At 43.3% G+C, this 21,038-nt stretch overlaps 1 protein-coding gene across 1 annotated transcript; it reads left to right on the top strand.

Annotated features, from left to right (window-relative positions):
- The first annotated feature begins 4,282 nt into the window (after positions 1 to 4,282).
- Positions 4,283 to 20,453, top strand: LOC133507200 (sodium- and chloride-dependent GABA transporter 2-like). The gene is made up of 14 exons (XM_061832006.1): positions 4,283 to 4,626; positions 7,657 to 7,791; positions 7,866 to 8,006; positions 8,080 to 8,161; positions 8,508 to 8,640; positions 11,456 to 11,590; positions 11,661 to 11,764; positions 15,154 to 15,278; positions 15,358 to 15,470; positions 15,557 to 15,694; positions 17,853 to 17,955; positions 19,878 to 19,978; positions 20,048 to 20,218; positions 20,296 to 20,453. Exons 1-14 carry the CDS (start codon positions 4,368 to 4,370, stop codon positions 20,425 to 20,427), a joined length of 1,872 nt encoding a protein of 623 aa, XP_061687990.1. The 5' UTR covers positions 4,283 to 4,367; the 3' UTR covers positions 20,428 to 20,453.
- The last annotated feature ends 585 nt before the right edge of the window (positions 20,454 to 21,038 follow it).

Genomic DNA, 21,038 nt, shown 5'->3' on the forward strand with positions numbered 1-21,038 from the left:
GAGAAATGGAAAATTGTGGCGATGTAGTCTACGGTGGAACCTCGATCAGAGGGACCCTGAAATGACGACTATTGAATCAAAACGACCGTTTGGACTGAACAGTGTTTGGTCCTAAAACTGTCTTTTGGTTCAGAGTCACAGATCTACAGCATGACTAAATCCAATTCCAAAAGATCCCGCCCCTGTTCCTGGGTGGGAGCCATTGTTGAATTTGATACGTTGATGGTGTCGACCATGTGAAGATCGTTTGTCTATTGTGCATAGAGCACGAGATTATGGCATGGCTCTGAGGGATAAAAATCAAGTCTGGAATCTGGACCACGCTATTTTTGCTACGGCAACATTTTTTTTTTATGTGGGGGTGAAGCCGCTCACCTCTGCCAACTTATTCGGAACTAGGAAGCACACTAATTCCTTCTACGATGAGTACTGGAAGTCGAACAACGTGACCACGATCAAGCATACCGGTGATGTGTGAAATTTCAAAACAATTTTAAGCTTTTTTTTTTTTACTTACATGTGACATGCTGTTCAGCCCATGATGTAACTTGTAACTGTACTGTAATATGAGCGCATATGGCCTAAAAATAGTCCTTCGATCTAATAGGCAATCGTTTCTATTGGACGCCCTCCCAGCTAGTGTGTTCTATGGAGGTTCCGCATTGTACGTCTCTCTCAATGTTGCTCAATCATTAGAGAAAAAAAAAAAAACAAAAAAATTAAATTTTATATGACGAGACTCCCAGCAATACATATTCATCACTGCATTATGCAGTCTCGTCAGATTTCACGATGAGTACTTCATTTATTGCTTTTTCCCTTTGTCTATACAGTGGTTAACATCTTTTTACACTTGTATGACAGTTCATAACATTGATTACATTTAAGTTCACTCGCCTTTAGCAAACTATCCTCATTTTATTAAACACTATATTTTTATATATATATCGTAGATTTATTTTGAATCTTCTTCGTTGTACTTGTGTGGTTAAGGATGTTGAAAAGTTACTAAAAACATTGCCAGAGGCTCAACAGTTAATAAAAGTTTTATGTTGGCAACAGTGTGAACCCGGAGCATCCATCCAGCCATTATCTGACCTGCTTATCCTCATAAGGGTTGCAGCCTGTGAGGTACACGTTTGTTTGTGTGTATTCCGTAACTGTCTGACTCCACTAATTAAACAAATATACAGTAATTCCCGGCCTACAGAGCGCGCCTGGTTATAAGCCTCACCCAGTACATTTGTAAAGGAAATACCATTTGGTACATACATACGCCGCAGTTGTGTAAAAGCCGCAAGTGCCCACAAATTAAAACACGAGATATTTACAAAAAAAGATGGTACAGAGTTTAATGCTAGCGCCACGCTAATGCTAGCGTCATGCTAACAGGGCCAGTTAAAAAAAAAAAAAAAACAGCGGTAAAAATCACTGAGACACGGCAGTAACACGCTAGTGCAGCGCTAACAGGGCCGGTGTAACGGTCTGAGGTCTCCCCCCCCGTGCTGAAAAGTCCCCTTGTGATTAATGCGCATGCGTTACTAACAGGGGAACTCTGGGTACGTGAGATGCTTACTGGGAACTCTCCCGGTCTCATAGTTCCCCTTCTTCTACGTAGAGCGAGCGAACATACATTATATCCTAACCCTAAACCTAACCTTAAAACAAAAGTTGATAAAAAGATATATACATATCTGTACGCTCGCTGTGTTCGTCTTTCTGAGACGTCCAAAGCGAACATGAACACTCGGCGAGAAGCTGTCGAACGGCACACGTTGAAGCATGGATGCGGATGTTTCAGACTGGCCGGAAGTTTACAAAATATACGGGCATGCACGTTAATCACAAAAAGACTTTTCAGCACCGGAGGCGCTCAGACCATCGCACCGGACCGGTAAAAGTCACTTCCTCGGCACATATATTCCACCGGTCTCATTTTTCCGCTTGAGCCGCCCCCCTTGCCGGCGTTAGAAAAAAAACACACAAATTAGCCGCATCACCGCATAAAATGCAGGGTTAAAAGCGTGTGAAAACATTTGCGGGTTGTAGGCCGGAAAATAACAGTACATTGGGGCCTTGAGATTTAAGTGACCCGACGGATTTCTTCGAGATTCTGGTTATCTTTCTTCGAGGACTCTGATGCTAACATTCAAGTGAGAGGAAAAGCCAGTCATGTACAGGCGGGCGCAAATTGATCGAGCAGAAAGAAAAACATTCCCAACCTGGTTTTGAATCCAGAAAATTGTTTTCCTCTGGTTAAATGAAAAAAAAAAAAAAAAAAAACTAAGTTTGGTCTCTGTATATCATTGTGCAATAGTTGAGCAAAAAGAGTTGCACAAGTGATTTGTCCAAACTTGTCAGGCAAATGCCACCGTTGATGGTCTCCAAGCAGTCAGTCAGTCATGTTTACATTTACAGCATCACGAGCGGGAAGAGAACCCACCCCGAACGCGTCTTCGTTTCAAACGCGTTTCTCTTTATTCTCGCATCGTTCGTGGCTACATCGCAGGTGTCAAACTCAAGGTCCGGGGCCCAGATCTGGCCCGCCATATGACCCGAAGCCAAATCTAGTGTCAATTTCAATTATTCTTGTAAAAATTTGTACAAAAAAATTCCAAATTGTCACACATCATAAATGACAAAGTTGAGATATTCAAAACATTGTTGTATAACCAAACGTGAATAGCTCAAAAACATATTACCGTTGATTTCTGATTCCAAAAGTAGATTGTAAATTGGTGATGGAAATACGATGAGACGATTTAAATATTTGTATTGTTTCACAGTCATAACGGCCGTCTTGGGGAAACACAATGTGGCCCGCGAGAAAAATGAGTTTCGACTCATCGCTATCAATGGCGGTGTATTGTGAATTGCGTGGATTATTACGAGGCCTACAAGTACGTTTCGATAAATCAGAAAGCTTAATTAGTTCATATCATACCATATGATGCGCCTTGACAAACTGTTTCATATTTCGTATCCTATAACATATTTCCAGTAGTTTCTCAATTGCAGTGGACCCCCCCACAAACTCGAGGGGGCTTCGTTTAAGTCCCCCCACCTCCCTTTTCTTTATCGCCCCAAAAATACTTATTTGTGATTTATTCCTGCTTATTCGAAAAAGACGTATCTGTGATTTACTCCTGCTTATACGATTAATTTTGGGTTTAAAAAAAAAAAAAAAAACCAAAACCCGACAACCCGAAGTCGACGCCACTACTTGTCAGCGTGATTTTAATTTAAGATCCTTCAGCAAATCATTTTAAACAAAAAAACAAATTGAAGCTCTAGCTTGCACTACGAGCTCTCGGCTGCGATCGTGTGCTCTTGTTATTCTCCTCGAGCCACTTGCTTGAACTTGTCGCAAGAGTCCTTCAACTAAAGTGGCTTTCCCCCACGTTCACAGAAGTGCTCGGATTTCAGACACACGCACAAAGGCCGACAGCGATCTAAACTACTATTTGTCAAACCCGGTTGATGCGGGGAATAGTTGCACAGCATATGTATTTGGTCATGATCGAATAGAGAGCTGCATTTATTCGTCGCTATTACGACACGGAGTGACAAAAGGTGGTGACCACTATTTTTTTAAAAAAGAAAAACGCTGGCCGGTGACGTCGCTTTTGAGCTCTCGATTTTGTAACTGCCTAGTGTAATATTACACAAACCGCAGCAGTGGTTTGTGTAATATAAGTAATATATACAGTACTTTGTGGCTTGATGTGCCGTACGGCCTCGCGGCTGTCGTAAAACAAGCCGAGATAAAATACCATTAAAAGAAACTCAAAAACGATGTAGCATTTTTTAAAAAAAAAATAATAATTTATTGAACCTGGTAGTCTCATCGTCATCAGTTTTTGCAAGAGAGAGACCTTGCCGATATCGAGGCAAGATCCTTCAGACGATAAAAATATTAAAGGAACGTAAAACTATTACAACAAGGACATGAAACGCTTTACCACACGACACAAAGCGAACTTTTTTTTTAGCTTCACGTCTTTTTTTTTTAAGTCAGGAAAAGTGGAGCAGAGCACCAGAAAAGGTTTCCCCCCCTTGCTCAGTCCTTAAATTGATTAATTAATAAAAAAAAATGAAGTACATTTGTGCCTGCAGTTATGACTTTCTAATTAGTTAAACAGAAAATATCGTTTCCGTTGATTATCCCCCCCCCCCCAAAAAAAAAATATATATATATGTTTATTTTTATTTATTTTATTTCATTAGCCCTCAAACACACACACACACGCTCGTCTGGCATTTTCATCACTGTATGCCCAGATTGATTTATTTGGCTTTTTCCAAATCGCCCACCTCGAGGTCCCCCTTGTGGCCGAACCCTTCCGCGCACATTACATAGCTGTGTTATGAGACGGTTCCCTATCCAGTCCAGTTTCGAACCGGGAGTCAAGTGCATCTCTCCAAGCAAGCAGCACTCTGCGAGCAGCGCCATGGCAGACTCGCTCGGACGGCTGTGCTACGTCTCCGCCAAGACGTCGCCGCAAAGACTCAGGGAGCGCGGCAAGTGGGCCAGCAAGCGAGAGTTCATCCTGTCAGTGGCCGGTGCAATTATTGGACTTGGCAATGTTTGGAGGTTTCCATATTTATGCTACAAAAACGGCGGTGGTAAGTTTTATTGTGTGTGTGCGTGTTTTTTTAATCCTCCGAAATGTATAAAACCTAAAGATAACCCACTGAAAGTTTCTGTTTACATTTTTTTTTTGGGGGGGGGGCACACTTTGCACTCCTACTTAAACTCTTATCATTTGTTTTTACATCACTTTTATTTTATTTACTTGTAGTGTACTGAGCGTGAGCTTATTTTCTCTCTCTCTGTCAATGGGGGGAAAGTTTTATCACACTCACAATTAAATTCGTTGTCAGCTGAACATTGTGCGAGTATAAAAGTAAACTCCATCCTCTGCCAAGTCCCTGGACGCTATCGCCTGCAATACTAATCTTTCCCTCTGCCCCCCGCTTCACATTTGATGCAAATGGCTCTGACAGTTTGTAAAAGGCTGAGAAAATAACGTGCTGCACGTGTCAAAGTCACATTCTTGGCTGCACACCCCCAGTTTTTTTTTTTTCTACCACGTACAAAAAGAGTCTAATTTGAAAACACGCGAAAAGTGTGTTGTGTTTTCATGCAAAAAGGAAACACAGCTTCTTTTAACTTTTTCGTTTTTTTTTGGTCTTGACTGCTCTTCCAGTAGATGTCCAAGAGGTGAGCTTAGAACATCATGCTGTGACTGGCTAGAGTACAAACATATGTGCCCCCCCCCCCTTCTTATACTAAAAAACAGCCTGTTCTGAGTAAATATTGACACACAAAAAATGCACACCCGTGGGTATTTAAGGATCATGTTTTTGACCCGGGAACTAAAAAAAAAAACAAGATTTCAAAGTAAAATGGTTTGTATATGATCGAGTGGAATAGTGGCAGCGGGAAGGACTCAGAAAGAGCCCCCCCTTCCCCACACACACACTTTTATGAGTCTTGTATGAAAAGTTGAAACATGACTGCTTCAAACTGAATTTAAGCTGAATATATGAGACTCCTTTTTTTTAACATTGAAAACAATATTCATCCATACGTCCATTTTCTTTGCCACTTATCCACACAAGGGTTGTGGTAGTGCTGGAGCCAATCCCAGCCCTCTCCGGGCAGGAGGCGGGGTACACCCTGAGCTGCTTGCCAGCCAATCGCAGGCCACATGGAGACAAGACAACAGTTGCACTTCCCAATCACACCTCGGGGCAATTTAGAGTCTCCAATGAATGCGTGTTTTTTTTGGGATCGGGAAGGAAACCGGAGTGCCTGGAGGAAACTCACGCAGGCACGGGGAGAACATGCAAACTCCACACAGGCGGGGCTGGGATTTGAACCCCGGTCTTCAGAAGTGTGAGGCCAACACTCTAAAAAATTGCTTCACTGCGCCGCCCTATGCTATGTAAATAAAATATATATCTAAATATCAATATATGAAATCCATCCATCTATCCATTCGTTTCCGAGCAGCTTATCTTCACGGGAGTCGCGGGAGTGCTGGAGCCAATCCCAGCCATCTCCGGGCAGGAGGTGGGGTACACCCTGAACCGGTTGTCAGCCAGTCGCAGTAAATGTCAGATCTAAATTCTAAATCCATCCGTCCATTTTCTTGATGTTATCCGGGATCATGTCACGGGGGCATAGTTTTAACCAGGCAATGCAAGACTTCCCTTTCTCAAGCCAATTGATCCAGCTCTCCCTGTGGGGATCCCAAGTCTCCCGGTTGGACCTGCCCGGAACACCTCAAGGAGGAATGCAGGGGGAGATCATAACCGGATTTCCAGGCACCTCATCTTGATGCGGGGCGCAGCGGCTGGCGCTTTGCACTCCTACCTCTGTAGACCCTTCACAGAAAACTCATTTTGGCCACTCTAGAACTTTCGGTCACAACTCACAGTTCTTGAGCATTGATGAGAGTAGGAATGTAGATCGACCAGTAAATTGAGAGCTTCACCTTTTTTGCTCAGCTCCTTCTTTACCACGACAGACTGATTCAGGTCTGCCTTTGGATTTTCTGCTCCATTCTTCCTTCACTCTTGAACAAGACCTCGCGATACTTGAACTCCTGAACTAGGGGCAGGAACTCTTCCTCCACCCAGAGATGCCCCTCCACACTTTTTTCCCCGTAGAGGTTACACTTAGAGGTGCTAATTTTCAGTCCCAACTTGTTCCGTTGAGAGTTTCAGATCACGGCTTGCTTAAGCCTTCAGAACCACATCGTCTCCCAAAAGCAGGGATGTCATATTGAGGTCACCAACTCAGATTCCGTCACTGTTTCAGCTAGACCTACAAATTCTGTCCCTAAAGGTAATCGACAGAATCCGTGACAAAGGGCAACCTTGGCAGAGTCCAACCTTTATCGGAAACAAATACTTCCCGAACTCTGAGAACTGTTGTACAGCGACCGAATGGTTGGGGGGAGGGAAGTATGGGGTTCTATACTTAAAGCCCCTCAACCCACAACCTAAGCGCGGTCGAGCGGTTAACACATCCGCGTCAGCGAGACCAGACCGTGAACGCATTGGAGGAAATACGTCGCACAGCTGACCCGGGAATGCCTGGAGGAGTTGGCTGGAGGCTGGGAAGTCTGGGCTTCTGTAGTTCTTTTCCATACAACTTTAAACCCGAGAGGAGGGGGGTGGGGCTGGGGGTTGGATGGATTGCTGGCTGGCAGCGTACCACCACAGGGGATAAAAGACGCTGGTGCTGCGCCATGCGAGTTAAATTTGGAAATCGTTCAGACGTGTATGCACAAGCAGCACTGCTGTGGAGTTCATATCAAAGCGGGCAGGTCATCCTGCAATCACGTAAAACAAAGGAGAAGGGGGGGGGGGGCAAAAATACTGAGCTCACGGTTAACCCCCGAGGTCGTACAACTCAGAAGTTGGCGCATGTTTAAGTGAACGACGTCACGCGAGATGTTAAACTCATCAGCGTTCCTCGCGGGAAAAGCAGGTATCGAAAAGAACCGAGGCGTAAAATGACGGTCTTGGCATCCCGACCCTAAAGCAGCTCAATGGAATGTGATCATAATTAGCCAACTCAAGCTATGTGTACCATAAAAGTGCGATACTATTTGAGCTCTGATTCTGTACCTTGGCTTGCAGGAGCATTCTTCATTCCTTACGTCCTGTTCCTCGGGACCTGTGGGATCCCCCTATTTGTTCTGGAGACAGCTTTGGGCCAGTACACCAGTCAAGGGGGGATCATGTGCTGGAGGAAGATCTGCCCCTTGTTTGAAGGTACACAACGTCTTTGCCGTCAGACCAAAATATGGAAACCAAAATCTCCTTTTAACACCCGCTGTTATCCGCAGGGATCGGCTACGCCAGCCAGCTCATCCTTTTCTACGGATGCATCAGCTACATGGTCATTTTAGCCTGGGCGTTTCTCTACTTGTTCTCGTCTTTCTCCAGAGAGATGCCGTGGGCAACGTGTAATAACACCTGGAACACAGGTACTGAAATTGAACATGCACGTAGCGCTGGAGAAAATGAACGTCTGTCTTTAACGATTTGTAAATATTTCAGACTCTTGCGTGGTATTGAGCAACTACAGTGCCAATTGGACTTCCCACGTGAACATGTCGTCGTCTGTTGTCGAGTTTTGGCGGTAGGTTTTGAAGATATCTTTCGTTTTCTTTGGCCTGCAATACCTTTTAAAAGTAATAAAAGACTGCAAGACAGCTAGACTTGCAAAAGTAGCATCACAGAGTCCAATATGCCAGGCTTTGAACTGATATTACAGTAGCTGATTTAAAAAAAAAAAAAAGTCTGGCCCGATCAGCAAGCTTCGAACGGACAAATGGTGAGCAGCAAACATGTTATGAATGCGTCAGAAGCATAACCGTCATCCTCATAAAGATCAGCAAGGCCACATTTCACAGCAGCAGTTCATCAGAATATTGTTCCCAATGAAAAATTGCATCTCCTAATTATTATTCCATCGATGCTTACAGACGACGCGTGCTAAACATATCGCCTGGCATTGAGGTCTTGGGAAACATCCAATGGGAGCTTTCTTTATGCCTTCTCCTCGCATGGGTCATCTGCTACTTTTGCGTCTGGAAGGGTGTGCGATCGACGGGGAAGGTAAGATGGAACCGTTCCAAATATTGAAGATGGACATTCAGTCCCTGGTGTTTTTATAGCACAGCCTATGTGGTTGAATACAATCACCTCATAAGATGGTTGACTGAGGCTCATTCACTCAGATGAAGAAAAAAGTCGTTTTTCTGATTATATTTTTTGAGGACTTTGTTTTTTAACTTTTTTCCCATTTTTATGAGTATTTTTTTCTTTTTTTCTGACTTTATTTTTTAAAGTCCTGTTTTTCTGATTAATTTCTTGAAGGGTTTGTTTTTTACATTTTTTTCCTGTTTTTATGAGGTTTTAATTCTTTTTTTCTGACTTTCGTTTTTAAAAAACAGTCCTGTTTTTCCGATTAATTTTTTTGAGAGCTTTCTTTTTTTTACATTTTTTTCCTGTTTTTATGAGGTTTTAATTCTTTTTTTCTGACTTTCGTTTTTAAAAAACAGTCCTGTTTTTCCGATTAATTTTTTTGAGAGCTTTCTTTTTTTTACATTTTTTTCCTGTTTTTACGAGTATTTTTTTCTTTTTTTTCTGGCTTTTTTATTCCCAAAAAGTCATGTTTTTCTGATTAACTTTTTTAAGGGCTTTGTTTGTTAATTTTTTTTTTTCTGTTTTTATGAGTATTTTTTTTTTTTGACTTTTTGGGGGAAAAAGTCCTGTTTTTCTGATTAACTTTTTTTAAGGGCTTTGTTTTTTATTTTTTTTTCTGTTTTTATGAGTATTATTTTTTTTTCTTTTTTTATCTGTTTTTCAGACAAACTTTTTTCCGAGTTATCGGGATGCGTTGAACTCACACGAGAACCTGTGAACTGCGACTGTAAGCTGCCATTATCGTGTCCGTGGAAAGTCATTTGCCGTTAGCAAGTTCTGGTGCGACTTTGACGTGTCACGATAACGCCGAAAAAAAATAGAAAACAGGTGGGGATAAAATTGCCAGAAAAACAAGTGGAAAAAAATAAAGATGAACAGATAAACAGGAAAAAATAGTCAGAAAAACAGGCGGGAAAAAGTCATAAAATGGGGGAGGTATGTAATCATAAAACGGCGGGATTCAATAGGAAAATAGGAAAACGGGAAAAAAAATACTCACAAAATCTGAAAAAATATAAGGAAAAAAAACAGAGCCCTCGAAAATGAGCAAAACGGGATTTTTTTTTCTATCCAAGTAAATGCAATGTGCTTCTGTAACTGCCGAGTAGTTTTAAATTAAAAAAAAAATTCCTTCTGGAACATATACAAAATTGAAAAGTGAATAAATGTGTTTTCGGTTGAACCTCTGCAGTACGTAGATGCTGATGTGTTTGACCTGATCTTTTCTGTTTGTGCCAGCCTGAAGTAAGCCGTGTACATCCACAAGTCACACTGGTTGTGGATCGCCTTCATTCTTATGATCTTTGTCAACTGGATGTGCAGTTGCCGTGTTGGGCAGGATCTTTATTTCTCTTGGGTCTACGTAGATAATCTAAAATTAGGGGTGTCTAAATTATTATTTTTTTTTATTTTGAGTTTTGATTTCCCTCAGAGGGCCATCATGACTTTACCTACCTACCCTGTGGGTCGTGACCGAAAGAACAAGATCCCGGATACAAGCGACCTCGGGATCTCCATTAGAGATAGGGTGAGAAGCTCGGTCATCCGGGAGGGGCTCAGTGTCGAGCCGCTGCTCCTCCGCATTGAGAGGAGCCAGATGAGGTGGCTGGGGCATATGATTCGGATGCCTCACGGACGCCTCCCTGGTGAGGTGTTCCGAGCATGTCCCACCAGACAGAGATCCCGAGGACAACCCATGATACGCTGGAGAGACTATGTCTCTCGGCTAGCCTGGGAACGCCTTGAGATCGCTCCGGAAGAGCTGGAAGAAGTGGCTGGGAAAAGGGAAGTCTGGGAATCCCTGCTGAAGCTACTTCCCCCGTGACCCGACCCGTAAAAGCGGTAGATAATGGATGGATGGACGAGCCATTATGACTCTGAAACCTCATATAGTCTACTCTCATTATTATATTCATACAGTTCCCCCCACATTTAAGAATCATACATAACTTTAACAAGCAAAGTGAATATGAAATCAGAAGTCTTCCAAAATTTGTGTGATGGAAATATTGTTCGCTGCATGTTAAGAAGGGATTGGTTGGACAAAAAAGTATTTTAACATCTGTTAAAAGTGAAGAAAATTCGAGATTCTCTGGCAAAATGCAAAAACTTGATTTACTTGAATGGGCCACATAAAAGGATGCAGCAGGTCAGACCTGGCTCCCAAGCCTCGAGTTTGACACCTGTAATCTCCTAATAGGTGTATGTATCTTATTTATGGATAAACCTTCCCTAATCGCTATGTGGGCAGCTTTTTAGGGACAGGGTTGAGCACCGTGAGGGCTTTGGCTCCCACGTGACTTGAATTGCTTTTCGGAACCAAACGCGCTCCACCGTATCTACCGATTGGAAAAATCTCACCTCCAGAAAAGCTACATTTTGTGTGCCAAAGGGATTGTCCGTTGGACTCTGCTTTAGATAAAGTATCTGTGTGCTTTGAGGACAGTTTGTTCACCGTTGATGCTTGTCAAAACAGGAACGGCAGACGCTGGAACCGCTCATTCGCTGTCTGAGCCGAGCTATATCAACATCAGCGGGTACATACGCAGTAAACACAGGCGGACGTGATCTGAAAACAGGGTCCTCGTCACCCCGTTCGTACTTGATACTGTGTGCACAGTTGTAAAATAATGTTCACTGGATAGCTGTTGAAAGCCGAGTGCCAACTGACACCATTTAAAAAAAAATACATAAATATATATATGCAATGTATTTATCTATTTAGGCGACCTACTTCACAGCGACCTTCCCCTTCATCATGTTAGTGGTGTTGTTTGTCAGAGGAATGACCCTCCCCGGTGCCCTGCACGGCATCAAGTACTACCTGTACCCCAATCCCGCGCGGCTTGCCGACCCACAGGTATTAAGCGCTTTGGTTTTACGCTCCCAAAAATTGCACACGTTCAAATATTTGCTGTACGTGGGGTTAGGTGTGGATGGATGCTGGAACCCAAATATTCTACTCGTACGCCATATGCTTGGGATGTCTGACAACGCTTGGGAGCTACAACAAGTACAACAACAATTGCTACAGGTGAGCATTTCAGATTCTACGTGACACCTAAAATCTTGTACTACTACTAATAATAATCATAATAATAATGACTCAAGAGTTCTATAGCACCGTCCTTGAAAGCTAAGTACACAAGTGGGAGCCAAAACAAAACAAAGGACACTAGACATCAAAATAGGTGAGTTTTCAATTTTTGTTTGAAAATGTCCAACGATGACACATTGCAGATCTCAGATTGGGTTCCACCCGGTTGGGCTGCCAGGCTGAAGGTTCTCGCCCCAAAGGATCACAGGTGGATGCGGGAGATTGAGGGGGAAACCAGAGTTGAAAGACTTTAGTTCCTGGGATTGGGAGTATGGATGCGGGAGGTCCGACAAGTACTCGGGGGAAGTGCGTGGAGGGATTGGTAGGCGAGGATCTGGATTTTGCATGCAGTACGGAACTTGACCAGGAGCCAGTTGAGGTAGATGAGTTTGGGAGTAGTGTGCTGCGAGAGGTTAGTGCGAGTGAGGATCCTGGCGGCTGAGTTTTCCGACGTACTCGAGCCCGTTCAGGGCCTTTTCCTGAACTGATCGCCACTGTAGTTGTCCAAGCGGGACGTGATGTAGGCATGGATGTGGGTCTCGAGAACTGAATCAGAGAGTGAAGGGCAGAGACTGCAGGTATTTTTAAAGTAGAAGAAGGTAGACTTTGGGATGGATTTAATGTGGCTTTGAAAGGAGAGAATGGAGTCCATGAGGACACCGACGCTTCCGACTTCAGTGGATAGAGCGATGGAATAGCCATCCATTTTGCGGCGCTATCCCGCCTCGTTGAGCGGTGTTGTAGGATCCACAACGATGTGCTCAGTCTTGTTACTGTTGAGTTTTCCAAGCTTTGTTTTTAATTTCATCTAGGCAGTTGACAATGGCCTGGGGGGCGAGGTGAGTGGATGGATTAGTGGAAAGGTAAAACACTGAGTGTTGTCAGCATGACATTGGAAATTAAGACTGCGGTGGGGCATAATTTGTCCAAATGGGAGCATGTACACAGTGAAGATGGGTGGTTCAAGCGTGGAGCCTTGGGGAACACCATGGTGTACCGCAGCAGGGGTGAAAGTGTAACCATCTATAGAGTCAAAGTGCGAGAAATAATAAATAATAAAGATTAAAATAAAGCCACGTCTACCAGCAGACTGCCCATCGCACGTTGCATTACCTAACCCTGCAAAACCGAGCAACTCTAATAAAAAAGTTGAAAATCAAGGATTTATTTCAGAAACCGATGAGTGCCACTCGCATTTTACTGCACCGTGTCGTCTCCGTTGTAGCCAATCACAAGCCTTTACCTTTATATAATAACAGAACTGTCGTACATCCTCAAACATGGTTGCGGCTTTTTTTTTCTCTTTTAAATTGCTGCTAAAATAGCTTCAGTCATGCTCAAAGGTGAGTGTAAAATACGATAAGTGGATGCAAGACTCGAGGAGACGTGATGTCATGAAACCTTTCTGAAGGAAGCCGAGTGGGCCACAATTAAGTGGGTTGTCAGGATTTTACGGAGTGTGGAAAAATTTACGCTGGAGCGAGACCCCGAACTTGAATGGTATCATTCTTTTGGAATGCGAACGACCGTCATTTACGGTAAGTTGATTGATAGAGAAGCAGCTGTCTGTCGGCACGAGTTGAAGGGTGGAATCTCCCTTTTTGAAATTTTGAAAAGGATTTTGGAGCCTGCTCGGTGCCAAAGAGTACTTTGTTTTTTTAATTTGTTGGAGGCTAAAATGTTGAGCTTGTTTGGAATAGACAAGAGGATGGAAAATAAATGAATAGATGTCGGGATCAGAATCAGCTTTGATGGCCGAGTGTGTAACAACACAGGGAATTTGTCTCCGGCAGTCGGTGCCGCCCTGGTACGTCATTCATGTTGAGTCCTGAAAAGAAAAATAAACATACGGTACTAACAAGAACGAAGAACAAGAGACATTCAATTAATAGGAAGTATTCCTTGTAAGAGCGACAGTTGCGCAAGATGCTGAGTCTTCTAGCGTTTAGACCAGTTCAGAGTGCTTACCTGACGGAAGGAGCTAGAAGAGTTGGTGGCCAGAATGTGGAGGGACCGAGAGGATCCTGCCCGCTCTGGTCCTAGTTCGAGTGTTGTGCAAGTCTTCAATTGTGTGTCTTCAATAGAGTGGTGACAACAATCTGTTCAGCGGTTTCGATTGTCTGGTGCAGTCAGAGTTTTTGCTTTTCTGTGGCGGTCCCAAACCAGACTGTAATGGAGAGTGCACAGTACTGATCCGATGACCGCCGTGTAGAACAGTCCTTGCTTCCTCAGAAGCCGCTAGAAGTACATCTTTTGCTGGGCTTTTTTGAGGATGGAGTTGATGTTCGTCTCCCACTTCAAGCCCTGTGAGACTGTAAATTCCAAGAACTTGAAGGTCTCAACGGCTGACAAAAGACAATTGGGCAGCGTGAGGGGCAGCTGTGGTGAAGGATGGATGCTGAAGTTCACAATTATCTCTACAGTCTTTATAGTACTGATTGGATGACTGCTGTGTAGAACAGTCCTTGCTTCCTCAGAAGCCGGAAAAAGTACATCCTTTGCTGGGCTTTTTTGAGGATGGAGTTGATGTTCGTCTCCCACTTCAGGTCCTGTGAGACTGTAATTCCCGGGAACTTGAAGGTCTCAACCGCTGACAAAAGACACTTAGGCAGTGTGAGTGGCAGCTGTGGTGAAGGATGGCTCCTGAAGTCCACAATCATCTCTGCAGTCTTTTGAGTATTCAATATCAGGTTGTGATTGCCACCCCAAAGCTCCAGTTTCGCCACTTCCTGTCGATACGCAGACTCGTCGCCGTCTTTGATGAGGCCGGTGATCGTGGTGTCTTTTGTGAACTTCGGGAGTTTTATTTGCGATTTTAGTTGAAATTAAATGACCCGAATGAATGGAAATATCTCCAGGCTTGGAGTTGTCTCGTTTTGCGATGAGATGTCATAACGGACTTTTTCAAAAAACGTTAGATTTTGTTTTCCCCCAAATTAACCTCTTAAATTGATTAATTCATATTATCTGACAATAGCCCTAATCAAAACTATTAGCTTTAACCTGGAACCGGAAATAGTAGTCAATTTTTTTAAATTGTCTGCTCATGTTTGAACTTCTCCTTTGTTTCCTTACACAAAGGTCGCATACCTGTTTATTTCTAGTCGTACCATTTATTATACTAGTAGTTTTCAATACTGTTGGATTGTCTGAAAATTCAAAAGTCAAACACTGGACAATTATTCTGCTGCTATAATGGATGAAATCTGTTTTTAAACTTGATCTTTACGGTGCATTTTACGTTCCCCTCATATAGTTCCCTGCCCATCAAATAACTACACAATATTTTTGTGTTTTTTTTTGTTTTTTTTGTTTTGGATTTCCAGAGACTCCTTCTTTCTTTGCTTGCTGAACAGCGGGACCAGCTTCGTGAGTGGCTTTGCCATTTTTTCAGTCCTGGGATACATGTCCGAAAAACAGGGTGTGGACATAGCCGTGGTAGCTGAGTCAGGTATGACCTCACCAGTCATGCACGACAATTACGAGCGTGGTGGCCTCTGTTTGAACCCCTTACTGGTTTGACTCTGCAGGTCCAGGTCTGGTCTTCATCGTGTACCCACAAGCAGTAAGCCTCATGCCATGGCCTCAAGTGTGGTCTGTGTGTTTCTTCACCATGATTATCTTGTTGGGAATCGACGGTCAGGTCAGTTGACGCCTCCGTGACATCCGCATGTTCCGACGCGACCCTTTTCAAGTTGGCTCACCGCTTGTCCTTTTATCATGCCTCAGTTTGCGGGACTTGAAAGCATCATGACCTCTATAACGGATATCTACCCTTCCCAGATCCAAAAAGGATACCGCAGAGAGCTGATTTTATTGGTAGTCTGTGTTTTTTGCAGTCTCTTTGGCCACTTTTTGGTGTCACAGGTAAGAAGTCAGTTACCATGTAAGTACACTTTTGGTTTTTTTGGGATGATGTAAGCTTTATTTTGGACAATTATTTGTACTCGTTAGTAAAAAAAAAAATTAAATAAATCACTGATGGTGTAATGGTTAGCGGCACGGTGGTTCAGATGGTAAAGCGTTGGCCTCACAGTTGTGAGGACCCGGGTTCGATCCCGGCCCCGCCTGTGTGGAGTTTGCATGTTCTCCCCGTGCCTACGTGGCTTTTCTCCGGGTGGGCACTCCGGTTTCCTCCCACATCCCAAAAAACATGCAACATTGATTGGACACTCTAAATTGCCCCTAGGTGTCATTGTGAGTGCAACTGTTTGTCTCTGTGTGCCCTGCGATTGACTGCCACCCGGTTCAGGGTGGACCTTGCCTCCTGCCCATTGACAACTGGGATAGGCTCCAGCACTCCCTGTGACCCTCGTGAGGATAAGCGGCAAAGAAAATGGATGGATGGATGGTGTAATGGTTGTGGCGCCTCACTTTGGCTTCAGTTGCCACTCAGTGACGGTGTGAATGTGAACGGTTGTCCGTCCCTCCACATGTCCACTAATGGACTGGCGACCAATCCATGGTGTAGTCCACCTGTTGCCTGATGTCAGCTTCCTGTAAGCCTGAACAGAATAACTAGGATGGGTGCTTGATGTGTATTCAGTTGTATTTTAAACCTGATTATTCAGGGTAGCAAAAAAAAAAAAAAACAACAACCAAATATTGTGTTAAAATTAAAGCAATTTAACAAAATGGAGGGAGAGCGCCCCCCCTAAAAAAAAAAAAAAAAAATACAGTTTTGCCTTGATATACAAGTTGAAATTTTTTCATGGCTACATTTGTAACTCATCATTTCAGTATCTTAAAGCATCTTTCCACTAAAATGAATAAAAATACATCAAAATAATTTTTTTTAAACTTGTGTGTGAATAAATGTTTTTATTCATAACAAAAATAATACTACAATAACGTACTTCATAAAACACTGTAAGCAATCACTGATGGCGGCTCCAGCTTTCCCGCAACCCTTGTGAGGATAAGCGGCATGGATAATGACATAACATCAAACACTTCAATGACAATTAAATATAACGCAAAAACTTTTTGCCTTTTTTTTTTTTTTTGGCTTCATGACAATGGACATTTTGCTGCTCCTTCTGGTCTGTACCATTTGTCCACTTTGGGACAAAATAATACAAACAGTCACACAGGAAGAATTTAAAAACTCACTCAATAAGTTGCAGTAATGTTAGTCATTTTTTGCAAAACATATAGAATAAATACATGTAGGTATAATTATATTGTCTGTCTACATGTGTTGCGCTAAAGTTTATTCAAATATCCATTGCCTAATGTGTGATTAAAAAAGCGACTGACGCAATTTGTTAGCGCGTCTATGGCATTTTGCATTCTTTATTAGTATTTGGCTAAATGTACAGTTTTTACGCAAAGCTATGTGGTTGTTTTAAATACATAAGGTGTAATTTTCTTTGTTTAATGATCACAATAAAGTTCAACTGGGAGTGGTAATAAACAGCGAGAAACAATTTTTTGAAGAACTGTTTACTATCTGCGAAACAAATTTTGTCTAAGAAGTTAAAGCAAAATAAATAGCCGGACCACGGCACGTATCTCAAAAATCCTCAAGTCAGGCCACTCGTATCTCAAGGCACCGGTGTATGCCAAAACCCCCCATCAATATTTTCCCATTTGTATTCACTTTTGTTTTGGGCTTCAAGTACTGCCAGGCGTGCGCCAGATTGGCACCTCATTGACGGCCCTCGTGTACGCGAGTCCCGCAACCGTGTCGAGTTTGTATGCGGCCCAGAGTATCAACACGGCACGTGTGTCCCACCAGAATGAGGTCAATGCAACTGGGCAGCTCCTGGTTTAGCATGGGATGCCATCCCCAGCAAAATGTGACCAGGCTGGCACTAGAGTGAATACCCACATCATTTTTGGCACATTTGGGGGGGGGGCTTCTACCCTCACGTTTAGCAGTGTTGGTCATTCCACAAAAGCAAATCCTTACACATTGTCCCTTGTTTTAAAGTGGCTTTCCAGTGATAAAGCAGCACTTAGTACTACGAAAGTGGACTGAAAGAATGTTTGTCCATAACAAGCTGTTTTCTTTCTGCTGTAGGCTGGCTCATACATTTTGCAGATTTTTGATCACTATGTCTGCAGTGGTCCCACTCTCCTTTTGATGGCAGTCTTCCAGTCACTGGCTATCGGTTGGATTTATGGTTAGAAACTGGAAAAGCTAACACTTTTTTCATTTTTAATTGCAGGCTTTGTTCAATTTATGCATTCTCAGTTTCATGTCTTGTACAAAAATAGTGAACATTTTGGAAGGAAGGTACAGTAGATGTATGCTAGATATAACCTATTACCTAACCTGGAATAAGGACATGAAAAGGTGTCAAGTTCCTGTGATAAATTGTTAGTATCAATATTATTTAAAGGGAAATTCTGGTGGTTTGGATTAACAATGTATCCAATAGCTCATGGAATAAGTACTTAAGTATCTTGAAAATGTGACGTTAATCCTCTCTCATTTAATGGTGTTTTGAGAAGATTTTTATCGACAATTACGAATTTTCAGAGGCGCCGCCATTTTGGCGAGTCACATGATCTGCATGGCGTATGTGACGTGTTACATGGGACACCGTTTATGCCCAGCGCTCATTTCTCATCTTTATCCTCATCTGATAAAGAAATAGCAGTATCAGTTGATCGGGAAGACGGAGGAATACTTCCATACCGATTTTGAGCCAGTTGTTGTAAATAATGTTGACTATTCGGATAGTTCTTCGGTCTGACGAGTTGGGGCCACTCGCGAGCTCCGGTGGCGGGCCCCGCCCGAGCTCTTGCGGCCGGTCGCTCGCCGGAGCTTGCCCGTCAGACTCTGCGTCATTCCGTCCGAAGAAGCATGGGAATATTCAACATTATTGACAGCCACCGGTTCAAATATGTATTGGAGGCCGTTAGCCGAGCTTCGGCGGCGGAGCTCGCTTGTCAGAGTCTGCGTCATTCCCATCTGAATATTCAACGTTATTTACAGCCAGAGGTTCCAATCTGTATGGACGTATTCCTCCGTCTTCCCGATTTAACCGTTACTGCTATTTCTTCATTGAATGAGGATAAATCTGAGAAATCAGGGCTGACAATAACTTTGTAGGAAGGTAACCAAGCACATGACACGTCACATCCGCTCATCTGACTCCCGAAATATCAGCGACCGGAAACATTCAAAATTGCCGATATAAACAACCTTAAATGATATCTGATGAAAATCTTTATTTTACAGTTACAGTACCAATGACATGACCAATCTGATACATTATTTTCAATGAGTGGAGTTCCCCTTTAAGGATGAGCATTTGACTACATTTACTAGATCAAAGATCGGATAAATGAGAAAAAGTCAAAATTTGGAACGGGGTAGCACAGTGTACAACTGGTTAGAGCGTCTGCCTCACAGTTTTGAGGACTGGGGGTCAATTCCTGGACCTGCCTGTTTGGAGTTTGCATGTCCCCCCCCCCCCCCCCCCCCCCCCCCCCCCGTCCCTGCATGGTTTTTCTCCCACCGCTCCAATAAAACGCATGAATCGAAGACTCCAAATTGCTCGCAGATGTGAACGTGTGCGTGAATGGTTATTTGTCTCTGTGCTCTGGCATTGGCCTGCAAGCAGTTCTTAATGTGTCTCTTCCCCCCCCCCCCCCTGCCCGATGGTAGCTGGGATAGGCTCCAGCTCTCCTACGACCCTTGTGAGGATAAGCGGCTCGGAAAACGGTGGGCTAGCTAACTCGGCGTGGAAACATCAAATAGTATACAAGAACTGAGGCTGGTTGCGGTCCAGTTTGCTTTAAACCACGATCATCAATAATCAGCTCCACACAACTGACAGAAGTCAGAATCAACAATCATGCCAGTAAATGTTCGATTATGTAACGCGTTGGCTACATTCGTCATTTGAGTTCCCCGATTTGAAATACAGATGATTCATATGCTGTCTCGACGAAAATAACCAAAAGGCTCCATTACATTATGTCAACCTCGTACAGCGCGATTAAAAATAGAGCACTTCCAGCATGTCGCGCAGCACGACGAACGATATCGTGTGAGCTGGAGGCGACGCGTTAAAAGTGTTTGTGTTGTTTTTAGGGGCCGACCGCTTCAGCGACAACATCGAGGATATGATCGGATATAAACCCGTGTCGCTGCTCAAGTACTGCTGGCTTTACGTCACGCCCGTTATATGCAGCGTAAGTTGTGAGATTTTGCGCGTGTTGATCCTGGCACATGTTCACGCGTCCTTTTATTTCCTCCCCAAGGGAACGCTCGTGTTCTTGTTGCTGAAATACACACCGCTCAAGTTCAACAACACCTACGTGTACCCTTGGTGGGCCTACTGGATCGGCTGGTTCCTGGCTTCGTCGTCGCTCTGCCTGATTCCCGTCGGCATGATCTGCAAACTGGCCAAAGGGAAAGGGACTTTCTGGCAGGTCCGTGCCTCGGAGCGCCGCAATCGCCCGACGTTGTCGGTCCTAAACGAAATATCACACCCCTGTGTGCCCCCTAGCGCCTCAAGACGAGCACCCAGTGCGCAGACGACCTCCCGATGATGGCGAAAGAAATGGCGACCCTCCGCATTGCACTGCATGTACACGATGATGGCAAAAACAGTAATATTCGATCAAATAGCATTCGTTGAATGCCATTCTCATGACATATATACTGTGATTACAGTATATATACATATATATACTATATCAGGCTGTTTAGTATAAATGTTTATTAGTATCTTTTCTATGCAGTATGTGGGAAAACAAAAGACGCAGAAGTTAGAATTTTTTTTTTTTTTAAAAAACACATCAGTCAATAGAAAGTCTTCCTATTAAGCCACAGTACAGTGAACCCCGATTTATTCACGGTTTGTCATTTTCAGATTTTTTTTCCTTCAGGTGAATCTATCCTTTATTTGCAAAAAAAAAAAAATCATCTACTTTTTTGTTGCTCATGCCAAAGTCATGTCTAAAATCAAAAATCGTTTTGGCGCCATCTTCTGGCTTCTTGGTGCAACAAAGTATGTTGAAAATAGGGGAGGAGCTTCATTTATTCATGCCTTATTCATATCTAATGGGGGGGGAGTGCTTTGCTGTCATCTTGTGGTATCTGTAGGCTATTACAAGCATTTATTTTTTGGGTGGGCATTAATTTTTACTATTTGCTGCTGGGATCAGCCCCCCTCCCATGAATAGCGGGCGTTCACTGTAATATGGAATCATGGTCTAGTGGGCCCTTCTAATTTGAAAGCCACGGAGG

Source organism: Syngnathoides biaculeatus, chromosome 10, assembly GCF_019802595.1.
Source record: "Syngnathoides biaculeatus isolate LvHL_M chromosome 10, ASM1980259v1, whole genome shotgun sequence".
NCBI lineage: Eukaryota > Metazoa > Chordata > Actinopteri > Syngnathiformes > Syngnathidae > Syngnathoides > Syngnathoides biaculeatus.